The sequence below is a fragment of the Gopherus evgoodei genome, chromosome 8 (assembly GCF_007399415.2).
Source record: "Gopherus evgoodei ecotype Sinaloan lineage chromosome 8, rGopEvg1_v1.p, whole genome shotgun sequence".
NCBI classification, from domain to species: Eukaryota; Metazoa; Chordata; order Testudines; family Testudinidae; genus Gopherus; species Gopherus evgoodei.
Genome location: NC_044329.1, coordinates 38,688,585 through 38,704,838, shown reverse-complemented (window position 1 = coordinate 38,704,838; position 16,254 = coordinate 38,688,585). Strand labels below are relative to the sequence as shown.

The following is a 16,254-nucleotide window of genomic DNA, read 5'->3' as shown; positions in this document are numbered from 1 at the left end:
CCTGCTTTGAGCCGGGGATTGGACTAGATGACTTCCTGAGGTCCCTTCCAACCCTGATATTCTATAATTCTATGGTTCCCATTCTATAGAGTCCAGAGAGCCATGAAAGGCAACTACTTCTCCTCCCTCAAAGGTCTCCTTACAAGACTTCAAGGGGATCCCTTAGATTGTGGGTTCCTCATAACAGAGATTGTCTTTTTAAGTGTTTGAAAAGCCTCAACAGATAGTCAACACAAGAGTAAATAAATAAAAAGCAGTCTGTCTCTTTCCCTTTTCAATCTATATATGAAATCTCTTTAAACAGGTCGAGAGAGTTCATAGGCTGAAATGCTTCCAATACATGGATAAACCTAAGCTTTATGTCTCCTCACGTCCTTCTGAATCTAATAAGAAAATTGAGCAATGCTTTTTCATCTCTCCAGACAACCAGAAAGTGGCATTTTAACAACTGAATTAAATTAATTCCTGGATTAAATTAAAATAATAAATGGCAAAATAGCTTAATCATAGAGTAAAAATGTTTACAATTTCATGACAAAAAGAGTTACATAAACCAAATATCTAAAATTTGAAAACAAGTCTATCAAAATAGCTTACCTATATCTATTAAACATATACACACGCTTCTATAAGCAATGTATTAAATATTATATAGTCACATATAGGGAAAGTACACAAATAGAATCGATTGGCAGGACATAATAAAACGGACGTCAAGTGTAACATAAACACTGGAAAATCATGAAGAACATGTTTTCTCGATAAAATGAGAACAGCAAAAACAGAATTATATAAGCTAATAGTTCACCTGGACATCGATAATAATTCATTTCGCAAAGAGTTCTTTTGAAAATCTGGGTTATTCCAAACTTGCGTATCAATATTGAAATGATGATTTAGGAACGGAGAATAATGTATTGGGGATAATGCACCCATACTCATAATAACCAGTCTTCGCGCTATACTGTTCGGATCTGTTATTACCTAACGGTCCTTATTTCCCCATTATAGAGTTCCACATTGACCTGGTTCAGTGGCCTTCAGCGTTTGGCAGGAAAGCCCAGATTTCTGACCACAATTTCCACTACTAACATCGCAAGGTAACCCGAATCTGCTGTTCTGTGAACCAGTTCGTTAGCACGGGAGGTGCTGTTTTGAAGAAGGTATAAAATGAAGGGTATGGATTCTAAAACATTATTTAAAATGTATCCAGCTGTTATGGAGGCAAGTGAAATTCTGTAAACAATAGTATAATGTCCGAGAGAGCAGCTAGGCTAAAAGAAGAGCTCATCCCAGCTGGAGGAGGGATAGGGCCAATACAAGTGGGTCGGGCTACACTTCGCAGTGGGATTATGGGGCCCCATAGGGAGCATACCGAGAGCCTCAATTAACTTAACTGGGTAACAGTGAGTCAACATAACAGTGTGTAACTGGCTAAATCCAGTAATTTATCATCTCCAATTCCCCGTTAACCCATACTTATGGTAAAGTCTGATTTTTAATAACACCAGCTCTCCTTAAAAGTGCAAATCAGTACACCCTACTACGACATTCAAGAGTATTTCCAAAAAAGGTAGACTAATAATGTCCTTATAACATGCATACACAATACATCATTAGTATTTTAATATTTTCCAACTCTTTTCACATCTGTTCATTGCTGAAGATACCTAATAACCCAAATATTTCTGAACCAAAATACATAAACTACAAAACATTAAATGTACATAGACAAATGCTAACTTCAAATTGTAAAGGCAATATTTATATGTACATTAGAGAAGGAAAGGAACAGCTCTCTGAATAATTTTGAAAATAAAATCTTCTAAATTATCTTTCAATGATTGGTACACTTTAAATAAATAATTAACGAAAATGAAATAAAAATACTATAGAAGATCAGTCTAACCTCGTTCGCTGATTCTGCGTCCGTGTTCAGCTGGAAGTTAGTAAGAAGATCCTGTTCTTTTCCAGAGTCCATTCCAGCAATGCCATGCTGAGGTGGAAGAGAGGGAATAATGGGTCTGAGGAATTTGAATTCGCTGTTTCCTGATCCAGTTGTTAAACAAACTTCATAACGATAACTGTGAGACAGAGTTCCGTTACCCTTTACATCTATCAAATTATTTTGGAAGTTGCTATTACCATAAAAATTACCAGAAGCAGACATGAATCTTTCTCCATAATGTCGTCTTCTATAAAGCTTGATAGTTATAAATACTATTATTGAAATTAAAAAAACAAATGATACTAAGCACAAGGAAATTATTAAGTACATCGTTAATGTGCCATTGTCTTCCTCTTCCACAGCTGCATCTGTAAACCGCATGTATAAGTCTGAAAACCCATCCACTAGAGCTATGTTTAAAGTTGCCGATGACGAAAGGGGCAATTCTCCGCTGTCTCTAACAACCACAATGAGTTTCTGCTTCATCGTATCTCGATCTGTCATTAACCTCGTGGTTCTTATTTCACCATTTTGGGAAGCGATAGTAAATAGACCTGTGTCAGTGGCCTTCATCAAGTGATAGGAAAGCCAAGAATTCTGACCGGAATCTCCATCCACAGCCACCACCTTTGCCACCAGGTAACCCGCCTTCGCCGATCTGGGAACCAGGTCATTAGCTGGGGCGCTGCTGTTCTGCAGAGGGTATAAAATGAAGGGGGCGTTGTCATTTTCATCAATTATCACAACCCGGACAATGACTTCAGAGCTTAGTGGTGGGGACCCGCCATCTGCAGCTCTCACTGTGACCTGGAACTCTCTTATCTGTTCATAATCCATGGATTGCAGAGCGTACACATTCCCATTTTCCGAGTTTATGGAGATATAGGAGAGCAGAGGAAGGCCGCCTACCTCAGCGGGCCATAGAGAGTATGTCACTTTGGCATTCTGCTCTGAGTCTGAATCAAAAGCATTGACTTTCCCTATCAATACAGCCGGACCATTATTTTCTCGGACATACATAGTGTATGATGTTTGACCGAACTCTGGAGAATTGTCATTAATGTCGGATATTTTCACGATGATTCTCTCTTCGGTAGAAAGAGTGGGAGTCCCCAAATCCCTGGCTGTGATGGTTATGTTATACTCCGATACTTTTTCTCGGTCAAATGCATTTTCGGTCACTAAAGAGTAGGAATTTTTTGAAGTTGGTTTTGCAGAAAACGGCAGATCGTCTTCTATGGAACAGACTGTTCTCCCGTTGTCCCCAGAATCCCGGTCTCTGACATTGAAGAGGGCCACCACGGTCTCAGGAGCAGAATCTTCCGGTATCAGACTAACAAGAGATGTTACTTTCACCTCTGGGGCATTGTCATTGACATCCACCACCTCCACCAGGACTTCGCTGTGCGCTGACAGCCCCCCGCCATCTGTAGCTTGAACGTCTATTTCAAAGGTTTCTGTTTCCTCAAAATCTAGTGGTCCCAAAAGTCGAATCTCCCCAGTTACCGGGTTTATACTGAATGCGCTGACATTCTTTTTGGATTTTTGGCTAAATGAATATGATATTGCGCCATTAATTCCTTCGTCTAAATCAGTTGCGGAAACTGTCAGAACCACATAATCTTGTTCGGCATTTTCCAAAACCTGTGCTCTATAAAGAGTTTGGGAAAACTCGGGAACATTATCATTGATATCCAGAACAGTTATTCGTACCTCCGCTGCACCCGACAGCGCTGGGGAGCCTCCGTCTGTCGCAGTCAGCATGAAGCTAACTTCTGCCTGCTCCTCTCGATCCAAAGGTGTCTCCAACACCAGCTCCGCGTACTTCCTGCCGTCGCTGCGATGGCGAGTGTATACGCGGAAATGGTCTGTTGAACTGATGGCGTAGCTCTGCAAGCTGTTGTTACCGACATCTAAATCCTGGGCGCTTGCCAGGGGGAATCGGGACCCAGGCGGAGTACTTTCGGGCATCTTCAGAAGCAGCTCATTATCTGAGAACTCCGGAGAATGATCATTTACATCATAAACCCTTACCTCAGCCCGATAGGACTGCAAGGGATTTTCCAGGATTATTTCAAAATACAAAATGCAGGGGTCAGTTTGCGCACACAGTTCCTCTCTGTCCAGTTTCTCTGTAATAAACAAGTTCCCGGTGTTGCTATTTAGCTGGAAATGCTGGCGGCTGCCTTCGGAAACCACACGGGCCCTGCGAGCAGACAGTCCCTTCGGGTCTAGCCATAGATCCTTTGCTACATTAGCCACAAAGGACCCGCTCTCCATTTCCTCCAGCACAGCATAGTGAACCGTCTCGCAACCGAGGGCCCACACGCAAAGAAATAGAACGAGAGAAGCGACTTGCCTTTTGATTGTTGTTCTCCTCTTCTTATCCGCCATTCTTAATAGGAAAGAACACAGAAACATCGATCGAGAAATAATGACACTAGTGGAAATTCATTGCAGAATTCTGATATCCAAAAGATTTACTTTAGCCTGTATATTTCCTTTCTACGGATTCAGTTAATCCAAAGCCTTTATAATTTTGTTTTTCTCTGCGATACCAGACAAAGCACCTCTATCTCCGATCCTGCATTCTGGTCTTGTTGTGTTCTAGCCTTGTGACACCAGAATCGCCGGTTGTAATCTTTCCCCTTCTAAGCCAACAGCGCCACTATGCGTCTGAACGCGGTCTTCGTCTTTGTAAAACCGCTTGGAAAATCTGTTCTATGGTGGGTGGTTCTATCTCCTTTACAGAATGGCTATGATATTGCTTTCTTTTTAGATATCCTGAATTAATAAACTTTTTTATAAAACGTAAATCTATTTAGGTAACATACTAATACGGAAAGCAAGAACATACATACTGAATATTTAATGTGCATTTTAGTCTATTTTTTTCAAATAGTACCTAATCCGAAAACTCAGAGGTGCAAAGCAGCCAAAGTTCACCTCGATATTAATGTGAGTTGAGACTGCCCAGAACATCTAAAGCTCTGGTCACTGTTTCTTCAACTGTAAAATCTGTGGGGGAGAGGTTATCTTGTACTTCATATAGCACAGTTGTCGGCATTAAACAAACAGTAAAATAAAATAGTCTCTATAGTATGTCTGGCAAGTTGCTTTCTGAGCCAATTTGTCCTACCTAGTGTTGTTAGTGCTGTGGAATATTGTTGCTGCTGTCAGTGTTCCTGTTTTTGGAGCTCTGATGTCAGCTGAAACTTAACTTCGTTAAAAACACTTTTAACTTCCTTAAAATTATGGATGACATCAAGCTGGAAGGGATTGCAAGCACTTTGAAGGACAGGATTAGAATTCTAAAGGACCTTGAAAAGTTGTAGAATTGGTCTGAAATCAACAAAATTAAATTCAATAAAGACAAATGCAAAGTACCTCCTTTAAGAAGGAAAAATCAAATACACCACTCAGGGTGACTTTTTGGACAGGTGAGGAACAAATCACAAAACAGTTATTTCTACTCCTGCACAATGTATTATTTAACTGCTGTTAAAAAACTTGCCTTATTTTTAGTAAAGAAGAAGCAGCAGTCAGACCCTGGAGCTGGAGCCACCACTGTCACTGCTATCTGGGTTGGGGCTGGGACCTTGCATCAGGCAGGCTTGGAGCTGGGCAGCCGCTCATGCACAAGCATGGGGCCTGCCTCACCGGGTAGAAGGCTGGAGAGGCACAGGCTACATGCTCCATTCCCACTCCCTGCAACCTCTGTGTAGCTTGGGTTTAATTGCTACAATCCTGCCATGGCCTCATCAAGCAGTGGTTACCACATCAAGGCCCTTACATAAGTAGGGATGTAAAATGCCATGTTAACAAGGCAACTTATTGAAGCACTATTAGCTATAGCAAAAGCCTCGTTCTGCATTACATTATTCAAACTTGCTGGCACTGCACTTTTCTTTTGGAGAGAGTGAGTTGTTACATTTAAATAAAATCACAAATTATCCTTAAATCCGTATATATTATCAATACAAATTATACAAAATATATTTTGAAGCTTTTTTCAATTCTTGATTAGGCTGCAGCTCACTTCCCTGGACTGGGGTGCCATCCCTGGCCCAACTGCAAAATGGCAATAACTGGCTAGATGGTAATACTGCTGAAAAGGATTTGGAGGTTATTGTGGATCACACATTGAATACAAGTCAACAATCTGATCCCTTTCTGGAAAAAAACAAACACTAATATCATTACAGGATGTATTAGCAGAAGTGTTGTATCTAAGGCATGGGAGGTAACTGTCCTGCTCTGCTTGGTACTGGTGAGATCTCAGCTGGAGTATTGCATCCAATTCTGGGCCTCACCCTTTAAGAGACATGTGGAGAAGTTGGACAGAGTCCAGAGGAGAGAAACAAATATGATCAAAGGTTTAGAAAACCTGATCTCTGAGGAAAGGTTAGAGAAATTGGGCATGTTGAGAAAAGAAGACTGAGGTGGGACCTAATAAAGGTCTTCAAATATGTTATTGGCTCTTATCAAGAGGACTGTGTTCTATTGTTTTCCATAGCCACTGAAGAGAGGACAAGAGGTAATGGACTTAATTTGTAGCAAAGGAGATTAAGTTTAGATATTAGGAAAAACTTTCTAACTACAAGGGTAGTTATGCTCCCGAATAGGCTTCCAAGGGAGGTTGTAGAATGCTGTCACTGGAGGTTTTTAAGAACAGGTTGGACAAACACTCATCAGGAATGGTCTAGGTCTAGGTTTACTTGGTCCTGCCACAGTGCAGGGGGTTGGACTTCATGATTTCTCAAGGTCCCTTCTAGCCCTATATGTCTATAATTCTAGTATTCAAACTGATTTCAAATTAAATTCCACAAAGGGAGACTCACAATTATTATTAACACTTTGAACCTTTCTGAGTGGTATCACTTGACATGATTTTCATAAATGAGTTTCTGAAGTTATAGTAATAATTTTATTGTCCCCCACTTCCTAAATGTGTCACCATTTGCTACTATAAAGACCAGAACAAATGCTTTAATTAAAAGGACCTTTGTTTTTGTTGCCTAAATTTTCCCCTCTCGTATATTTATCAGTTTACAGTATTATTATTAGAACGTCTAATATATTCAGTGAAAACAATGTGATACCCTGTCACCACTGAAGAAGCATTTATCTCATTGTCCACTTTGTTGTGTGAATGACTCAGTGCTGCTGAGCAATGACATCCACATGTGTTGTGGGTCCTCAGCAAAGCCTCCACCAGGCCCTTTAAAGTCCACGGAAGTGGAGTCAGGGTAGCAGGATCAGGTCAATGCACGATGGTCATTCTATTGAATCTGTGCCTAACAGAGTTCCACTCCATATTATTGTAGATAAACTACAGGCATGTGGGCCATCGGGAGTCAGACTTGCTTTAAATAATCAAATACACAAGAGAATTATTTATAGCTCATAATCCCACTAGGAGTAGGTCTTGAGAGAGCTGCACATAGTGCATTCTGGTTCAGATAATATTCAAGAAAGAGATGGAGGAAAAAGTGAAGAATAAATAAAAAATAAAAAAGTGTGAATAATATATAACTAAGCATAATCCTATCTAGTTTGGAGTACATAGTATAACTTCATAAACTGGAGAATAATCAATAATTGGGTATTAAGCAAAAATAAATATAACATGGTTATGGTAAGAAGAACAATCTAATTAGAGTATTAAATGGGATGAGCTTAGCCATCGTAGCAAAAACTATCTGGATTAGTGTAGGAATTAACTTGAGTCTCAGTCGACATTTTTGTAATGTCAACACACATAGAGCAAGTGCCATACTGTTAGTATTCATGGGATTTTCATCTGTAAGGATTTTCAACCCTGCTTAGACTTCAGATATCCATTTTTGGTCACTGTGGTTTTTTGATTGTTCATTTGTTTTTTTTTTAAAAAAATCAATTGGAGAACATAACATAAGAATGGCCGTACTGGGTCAGATCAAAGGTCCATCTAGCCCAGTATCCTGTCTACCCACAGTGGCCAATGCCAGGTGCCCCAGAGGGAGTGGACCTAACAGGCAATGATCAAGTGATCCATCTCCTGCCATCCATCTCCACCCTCTGACCTACAGAGGCTAGGGACACCATTCCTTCCCCATCGTGGCTAATAGCCATTAATGGACTTAACCACCATGAATTTATCCAGTTCTGTTTTAAATGCTGTTCAAGTCCTAGCCTTCACAACCTCCTCAGGTAAGGAGTTCCACAAGTTGACTGTGCGCTGCATGAAGAAGAACTTCCTTGTATTTGTTTTAAACCTGCTGCCTATTAATTTCATTTGGTGATCCCTAGTTCTTGATTCACTCATGATTTTATAGACCTCTATCATATCCCCCCTTAGTCTCCTCTTTTCCAAGCTGTAGAGTCCTAGCCTCTTTAATCTCTCCTCATATGGGACCCGTTACAACCCCCTAATCATGTTAGGTGCCCTTTTCTGAACCTTTTCTAGTGCCAGTATATCTTTTTTGAGGTGAGGAGACCACATCTGTACACAGTATTCAAGATATGGGCGTACCATCAATTTATATAAGGGCAATAATATATTCTCAGTCTTATTCTCTATCCCCTTTTTAAGTATTCCTAACATCCTATTCGCTTTTTTCACCACCTCTGCACATTGCGTAGACATCTTCAGAGAACTATCCACGATAATTTCAAGATCTTTTTTCCTGACTTGTTGTAGCTAAATTAGCCCCCATCAGATTGCATGTATAGTTAGGGCTATTTTTTCCAATGTGCATTACTTTATATTTATCCACATTCAATTTCATTTGCCATTTTGTTGCCCAATCACTTAGTTTTGTGAGATCTTTTTGAAGTTCTTCACAATCTGCTTTGGTCTTAATTATCTTGAGCAGTTTAGTATCATCTGCAAACTTTGACACCTCACTTTTACCCCTTTATCCAGATCATTTATGAATAAGTTGAATAGGATTGGTTTGAGGACTGACCCTTGGGGAACCCACTAGTTACCCCTCTCCATTCTGAAAATTTACCATTTATTCCTACACTTTGTTCCCTCTCTTTTAACCAGTTCTCAGTCCATGAAAGGACCTTCCCTTTTATCCCATGACAGCTTAATTTACATAAAAGCCTTTGGTGAGAGACCTTGTCAAAGGCTTTCTGGAAATCTAAATATATTATGTCCACTGGATCCCCCTTGTCCACATGTTTGTTGACCCCTTCAAAGAACTGTAATAGATTAGTAAGACATGATTTCCCTTTACAGAAACCATGTTGACTATTGATCAACAGTTTATGTTTGTCTAGTCTGACAATTTTATTCTTAATTATTATTTCAGCTAATTTGCCTGGTTCCAACGTTAGAATTACTGGTCTGTAATCGTCAGGAACAGCTCTAGAGCCCTTATTAAATATTGGTGTTACATTAGCTAACTTCCAGTTATTGGGTAGGGAAGCCAATTTAAAGGATACAAACCTTAGTTAATAGTTCTGCAACTTCACATTTGAGTTCTTCCAGAACTCTTGGGTGAATGCCATCTGGTCCCAGTGACTTGTTAATGTTAAGTTTATCAATTAATTCCAAAACCTCCTCTAGTGACACTTCCATCTGTGACAGTTCCTCAGATTTGTCACCTACAAAAGCCGGCTTAGGTTTGGGAATCTCCCTAACACCCTCAGCCATGAAGACTAAAGCAAAGAATCAATTTAGTTTCTCCGCAATGACTTTATCATCTTTAAGCGCTCCTTTTGTATCTTGATCATCAAGGAGCCCCACTGGTTGTTTAGCAGGCTTGCTGCTTCTGATGTACTTAAAAAACATTTTGCTATTACCTTTGGAGTTTTTGGCTAGCCGTTCTTCAAACTCCTCTTTGGCTTTTCTTATTACTTTCTTGCACTTAATTTGGCAGAGTTTATGCTCCTTTCTATTTGCCTCACTAGGATTTGACTTCCACTTTTAGAAGGAAGTCTTTTTATCTCTCACTGCTTCTTTTACATAGTTGTTACACCATGGTGGCTCTTTTTTAGTTCTTTTACTGTGTTTCTTAATTTGGGGTATACATTGAAGTTGGGCCTCTATTATGGTGTCTTTAAAAAGCGCCCATGCAGCTTGCAGGGATTTCACTTTAGTCACTGTACTTTTTAACTTCTGTTTAACTAACCTCCTCATTTTTGCATAGTTCCCCCTTTTGAAGTTAAATGCCACGGTGTTGGGCTGTTGAGATGTTCTTCCCACCACAGGGATGTTGAATGCTATTGTATTATGGTCACTATTTCCAAGCGGTCCTGTTATAGTTACCTCTTGGACCAGCTCCTGCGCTCCACTCATGCCTAAATCTAGAGTTGCCTTTCCCCTTGTGGATTCCTGTACCAGCTGCTCCATGAAGCAGTCATTTAAAATATCAATAAATTTTATCTCTGCATTTCCTCCTGAAGTGAAATGTTCCCAGTCAATATGGGAATAATTGAAATCCCCTATTATTATTGAGTTCTTAATTTTGATAGCCTCTCTAATTTCCCTTAGCATTTCATCATCATTATCATGTCCTGGTCAGGTGGTCAATAATAGATCCCTAATGTTATATTCTTATTAGAGTATGAAATTTCTATCCATAGAGATTCTATGGAACATGTGGATTCATTTAAGATTTTTACTTCATTTGATTCTACATTTTCTTTCACATATAGTGCCACTCCCCGCCCCCTACATGACCTGTTCTGTCCTTCCAATATATTTTGTACCCCAGAACGATTGTGTCCCATTGATTGCTCTCAGTCCACCAGGTTTCTGTGATGCCTATTATATCAATATCCTCCTTTATCACAAGGCACTCTAGTTCACCCATTTTATTATTTAGACTTCTAATATTTGTGTACAAGCACTTTAAAAGCTTGTCACTGTTTATTTGTCTGCCCTTTTCTGATGTGTCAGAATCTTTTTTATGTGAATGTTTATCATCTGATCTAGCCCTTACATTATCCTCTTCCATCCTCTGCTCCTGACTATAACCTGGAGATTCTCTATCATTAGACTCTCCCCTAAGAGAAGTCTCTGCTCGATCCACATGTTCCTCTGCAGCAGTCTGCTTTCCCCCATCTCTTAGTTTAAAAACTGCTCTACAACCTTTTTAATGTTTCCTGCCGGCAGTCTGGTTCCACTTTGGTTTAGGTGGAGCATTCAAGGGAGAGCAGAAAATGAACAGAGGTTGGAAAATCAGCCTCAACAAGAGAGGTCCAGAGCAAAGAGAAAATAAAAGACAGGGAAGTAGTGGTAACTATGTATTATTCCCTAAAAATATGATATAGAAGCAGCTGCATAATTAAGCAGGAAACAGCGAGCGAGAAGTAGTGGTATTATTAACTTGAAGCAAGGGAAATATAGATTTTATTTGAGTTTAAGGAACAGAACAGGCAGTCACAATACATTCCAGTTATTTCACTTCAAATTACTTAATCTTACTCCTGATATGTGCTAATTTAACACAGAAACGTTTAATTTGAGTGAATAATGAAGTAAACAACTACAACATTTAAGCAAGAGATAAACACACACACAAGACATGATTGTTGGGATTATATGCCATAATTTCAGTGCTAAAAGTGCTAGTGGTCAGTGACCATGATATTAGCTAGAGATATCTGGCGGGTAAGTCTCCCTCAGCGTTTGATGAACCAAGTTAAAAAGTGAATAATTGTGAGGGCCACAGCTAAACCTGGAAAGGGTCATACCTCTGGTGTGAATATAAACATGTTAGGGGTATGACCCATATCGAAGAACATATGTTAAAGGTCAGATTTGTTTTTAATCAAAATAATATGAAGAAATTTGAAATTAAAGGCGAGGGTAAGGGTCTGCAAAATCAGTGTTTAAAGTTAGGCACCTTAGAGGCATGGTCTAACTTTCCAAGTTACAACGTTCTTTCAACTCCCATTGAAGAAAATGGAAGCCCAGAAAAAAAACCCTACTTTTATTCAGGTGCCTGAATATGCATTTTCTTGCCTGTGTTTAGGCCCCCATCTGGAAAATTTTGATCCAGACATATACGATACATTCTATATCTGGGGAACAGTGTTGTTCCATGACTTCCACAATGCCGGTGGATAAGCTAAGAAATGGCACTTCCAGTCTTTCCAGCTAAAAGCGATCCCTACATTCCAGTCCTAAAGGAAATCAGTCAGGAATTTGCCTCATCTTTTTCTACATGAAAAGATTTTACATGTATGTTGCATTATATGTTAACTCATGGAACTAAGTGACCTCATGAACCTTATCAAGCAGAGTTCAAAGTGGAATAATTTTATCGAGACTTCAGTAGAGCTGACAGAGCTCCATGTTCTTCATCCCACACAATACTACAGTTTTGCAACAAAGGCTAAAATTTTCAAAAGTGACTAAGTGATTTAGAACGAAGTCCCACTTTCAAAAATGATTTAGGCATTTATGTCGCTCTCGAAAATTTAACCAAAAATCTAATCTAAAATAATATCTGTACACACAAGGACATCATCATCATCATCATCATCATCAATGGATTTCTATGAGAAGAGGAATATTCATAAGCACAAAGCAAAGGTGTGAAGATTGACCAGTAGGGATATATATGGCTAAATTATTACTATGTACACTGAATTTGCTTAAAATTCTGTTAAACTCTTACTAATAAGCATCAAAGCAAATTTGGGAAATTAAATATTAATCAACACAAGCATATATTCTGTCCTGACTCACTGATTCTATCTAACTACCCGCAAGGGAACTATCAAGAAAATCATTGCCTCTGACTTTGTCTATTTCAGAATTCTGAGCAATAAAACTAGGGATTACACTGCTCTACAGCCAAAATGCTTCTGAAATACATGTAGTCCAACTTTACTAATTCTGAGTCACTGAGAACGAAAATGATGCTTAAAATTGTTGATTGGCGCTAGTTTTCAAGATATGCTATTGGGTCAGTATATACAACCCTTGACTTGGGAATGGTGGAGGATAAGTGAGTTATAAAGAGAAGGGATCTCAATTTAAACCAGAAATGACTAAAATACATCTTTCACTGGATCTATGAATAAATCTATGACTGGGTTTGGACAGTACTTGCTTTTAAGGCAAAACAATGAATGATGCAATCTGAAGCTGGTATTGCATCATACATGATATGAATTGCATCATGTTATTCCTAAAAGTCATGGATGATGCAATCATAACGAAGCTTACCTCACTCTGCTGAACAAATTGCCCTATATCAGCCCTAGAAATCATACAGTGTCGTGCTCTCTTATTTTTCAGTGTTTGATTTTGCAAAGGGACACATTTCTGTTTAGCCAAAGTGAGCAGAGATGCCTCGTACTTGTGTGAACAGCGCAGATAACTTCTGCTATGTTTGTGGTGAAGTGACTTTTGCATCACAAAAGCACAGTATAACCACTATGGTTAATAAAGCCTATCACTTTTATTTTGGCTGCAAAATTGGAGATCAGGATAAGAGGTGGGCCCCACAAATATGCTGCAACACTTGTGCAACAAATCTTCGCCAGTGGTTGAACAGAAAAAGGAAATCTATGCCTTTTGCAGTGCCAATGAGTTGGAGAGAGCCAACAGATCATACCAGCAATTGTTACTTCTGCATGGTGCTTCCAGTTGGGAAAGGTGTGTCAAAGAAGAAAAAGTGGACTGTGCATTATCCAAACATTCCATCAGCTATATGCCCACTACCCCCACGGAGAAGGACTGCCGGTTCCTGATGCACCAGAATCATTCTCACTTGAGTAAGATGAGGAAGAGGAAGAGGATGAAACTTCTGGTCCTGAACCATCAATGTCACAGGACCCACATTTTCTCCCATCCTCCTCCTCTGAATCACACCTCATAACACAAGGTGAACTGAATGACCTTGTCAGGGATTTGAAACTACCCAAGAGTAAGGCAGAGCTGTTGGGCTCCAGACTACAGCAGTGGAATCTCCTGGCAGGCTATCAGGCAGATGGAGCCCATCAATGCTTGCAAACTATTGCTGGACAGTGACAAGAGATGCTCCATTTAATGAATAAAAGAGACAAGCCAAGAACTATGTACATAATAGTTTTTTGCCTTTTGTTTCATAATAAATTTTATGTATATAACCCTTTTGCTGATTTTTAAAGTGTTACATAAACAGGACAGGTGAAATATTATCATGTAAAGCAACCATAAACACATGAAAAGACCTAGGTTTACAATTTATGATTAAAACTCTACTATCTACACAACATACATAGACATAAAATGTAAAAACTTAAATACCTTAGAGACAGTAGCCAATCAGTTGTTTTAATTGTCATATTTGAATTCAGCACATCAAAATACATAATAAATAGCACATTTTATCTCTGAAGCAGATGACTTCTCAATAATTGTAGACCAGTGTTATTGGTCTGAGAAATTTAAACTCACTGTTACTCGATCCATTTGTCAAACAGATTTCATATGGCATGGCTGGGGTAGGATTCTGGGTCCACTGGCACCTACTAAATCACCGGGGAAGTCGTTAGCACCATAAAAATTCCACAAACCGAGTTATATTTTTCACTAAAATTTTGCCTTTTACATCCCTTAATAATTACAAATACTACTATCGAAAATAAAAAAATGAATGACATCATAGCCAGCGCTAACACTTAATATGTAGTCAATGTGCCATCCTTCTCTTCTTTGCTGGGTACCTCAAAAACCTGCAAAAACGAGTCTGAAAATCCATCCACCACAAGAAAATTTAGCGTTGTTGTGGTTGATAGGGGACGTTTCTGCTTGAAGTTGTCTCATTCATTTAATGGCCTAGTGGTCCATATTTCACCATTTTGGAAACCCATAACGAAAAGACTTGGGTCTGTGGCCTTCAGCAGCTAGTAGAAAAGCCAGGAATTCTGACCGGAATCTCCATCCACAGCCACCACCTTTGTCACCAGGTAACTCGCCTTCGCAGACCTGGGAACCAGGTCATTAGCCTGGGAGCTGCTCTTCTGCAGAGGGTATAAAATGAAGGGGGCATTGTCATTTTCATCAGTTATCACAACCCGGACAATGACTTCAGAGCTTAGTGGAGGGGACCCGCCATCTGCAGCTTTCACTGTGACTTGGAACTCTCTTATCTGTTCATAATCCATGGATCACAGAGCATACACACTCCCATTTTCCGAGTTTATGGAGATATAAGAGAGAAGTGGAAGGCCACCTACCTCAGCAGGCAACAGAGAGTAGGTCACTTTGGCATTCTGCTCTAAGTCCGAATCAATAGCACTGACTTTGCCAAAATTTATCCCTGTGCCGTTGTTTTCTCTTATATAAATAGTGTATGACACTTCCTTAAACACGGGAGAATTGTCATTAATATCTGATATTTTCACGGTGATTGTCACTGCACTAGCGAGACTGGGAGATCCCAAATCCTGAGCAGTGATTGTTATGTTGTACTCCGATGGTCTCTCACAATCCAGTGCACCTTCAGTCACCAGAGAGTAGGATTTTTTTGATATTTTTCTGACAGTAAAGGGCAGCTCGTCCTCTATGGAGCAGACCGTTTTCCCATTATCCCCGGAGTCCCGGTCCCTGACACTGAACAGGGCCATTACTCTCCCCTGCTGGGAGTTCTCGGGGATAGGGCTGGTAAGGGATGTTATGGTCACCTCCGGAGCATTGTCATTCATATCCAGCAACTTCATCAGGACTTTGCAGTTTGCAGACAGACCCCCGCCGTCCATGCCCTGTATGTCTATCTCATAGTTTTCTCTGTCTTCAAAATCCAATGGCCGCCTGAGTCGAATTTCCCCGGTGACGGTATTTACCTTAAAAGTTTGGCGATTTTCCTCTGAATTTTGAATAATGGAATAGGATATTTCCCCATTAATTCCTTCGTCTAAATCGATAGCAGAGACTGTAGCTAGCAAATAATCTTCAAGTGTATTTTCCAAAATCTGGACTTTATAAAGAAACTGAGAAAACACCGGATTATTGTCGTTTATATCCAGAACCATAACTCGAATTCGGGCTGTACCCGACCGCGGTGGGGAACCACCATCCATAGCGATGAGTGTGAAACTGATCTCCAGCTTCTCCTCACGGTCCCGGGGTTTATCCAGCACCAGCTCTGCCTACTTTTTACTGTCACTGCGATCCCGAGTATAAATCTGAAAAAAGTCATTAGAGCTAATGCTGTAATTCTGGAGACTGTTGTTGCTCACATCTAAATCCTGGGCACTCTCCAGTAAAAACCGGTTTCCAGGCATAGTACTTTCCGATATCTTTAGGATAAATTCATTATTTAAGAACACCGGAGAATGATCATTTATATCATAAACGCTTACCTCAGCTCGGT

The 16,254-nt window shown here is 39.8% G+C and overlaps 2 protein-coding genes across 2 annotated transcripts; both read right to left on the bottom strand.

The window, feature by feature from the left end:
- Positions 1-1,837: 1,837 nt before the first annotated feature.
- Positions 1,838-4,342, bottom strand: LOC115656169 (protocadherin beta-1-like). Its single transcript, XM_030572557.1, has one exon. The coding sequence runs from the start codon at positions 4,340-4,342 to the stop codon at positions 1,838-1,840; it is 2,505 nt and encodes an 834-aa protein (XP_030428417.1).
- Positions 4,343-14,520: 10,178 nt separating this feature from the next.
- On the bottom strand, positions 14,521-16,003 carry LOC115655813 (protocadherin beta-15-like). Its single transcript, XM_030571695.1, has one exon. The coding sequence runs from the start codon at positions 15,959-15,961 to the stop codon at positions 15,050-15,052; it is 912 nt and encodes a 303-aa protein (XP_030427555.1). The 5' UTR covers positions 15,962-16,003; the 3' UTR covers positions 14,521-15,049.
- Positions 16,004-16,254: the final 251 nt, after the last annotated feature.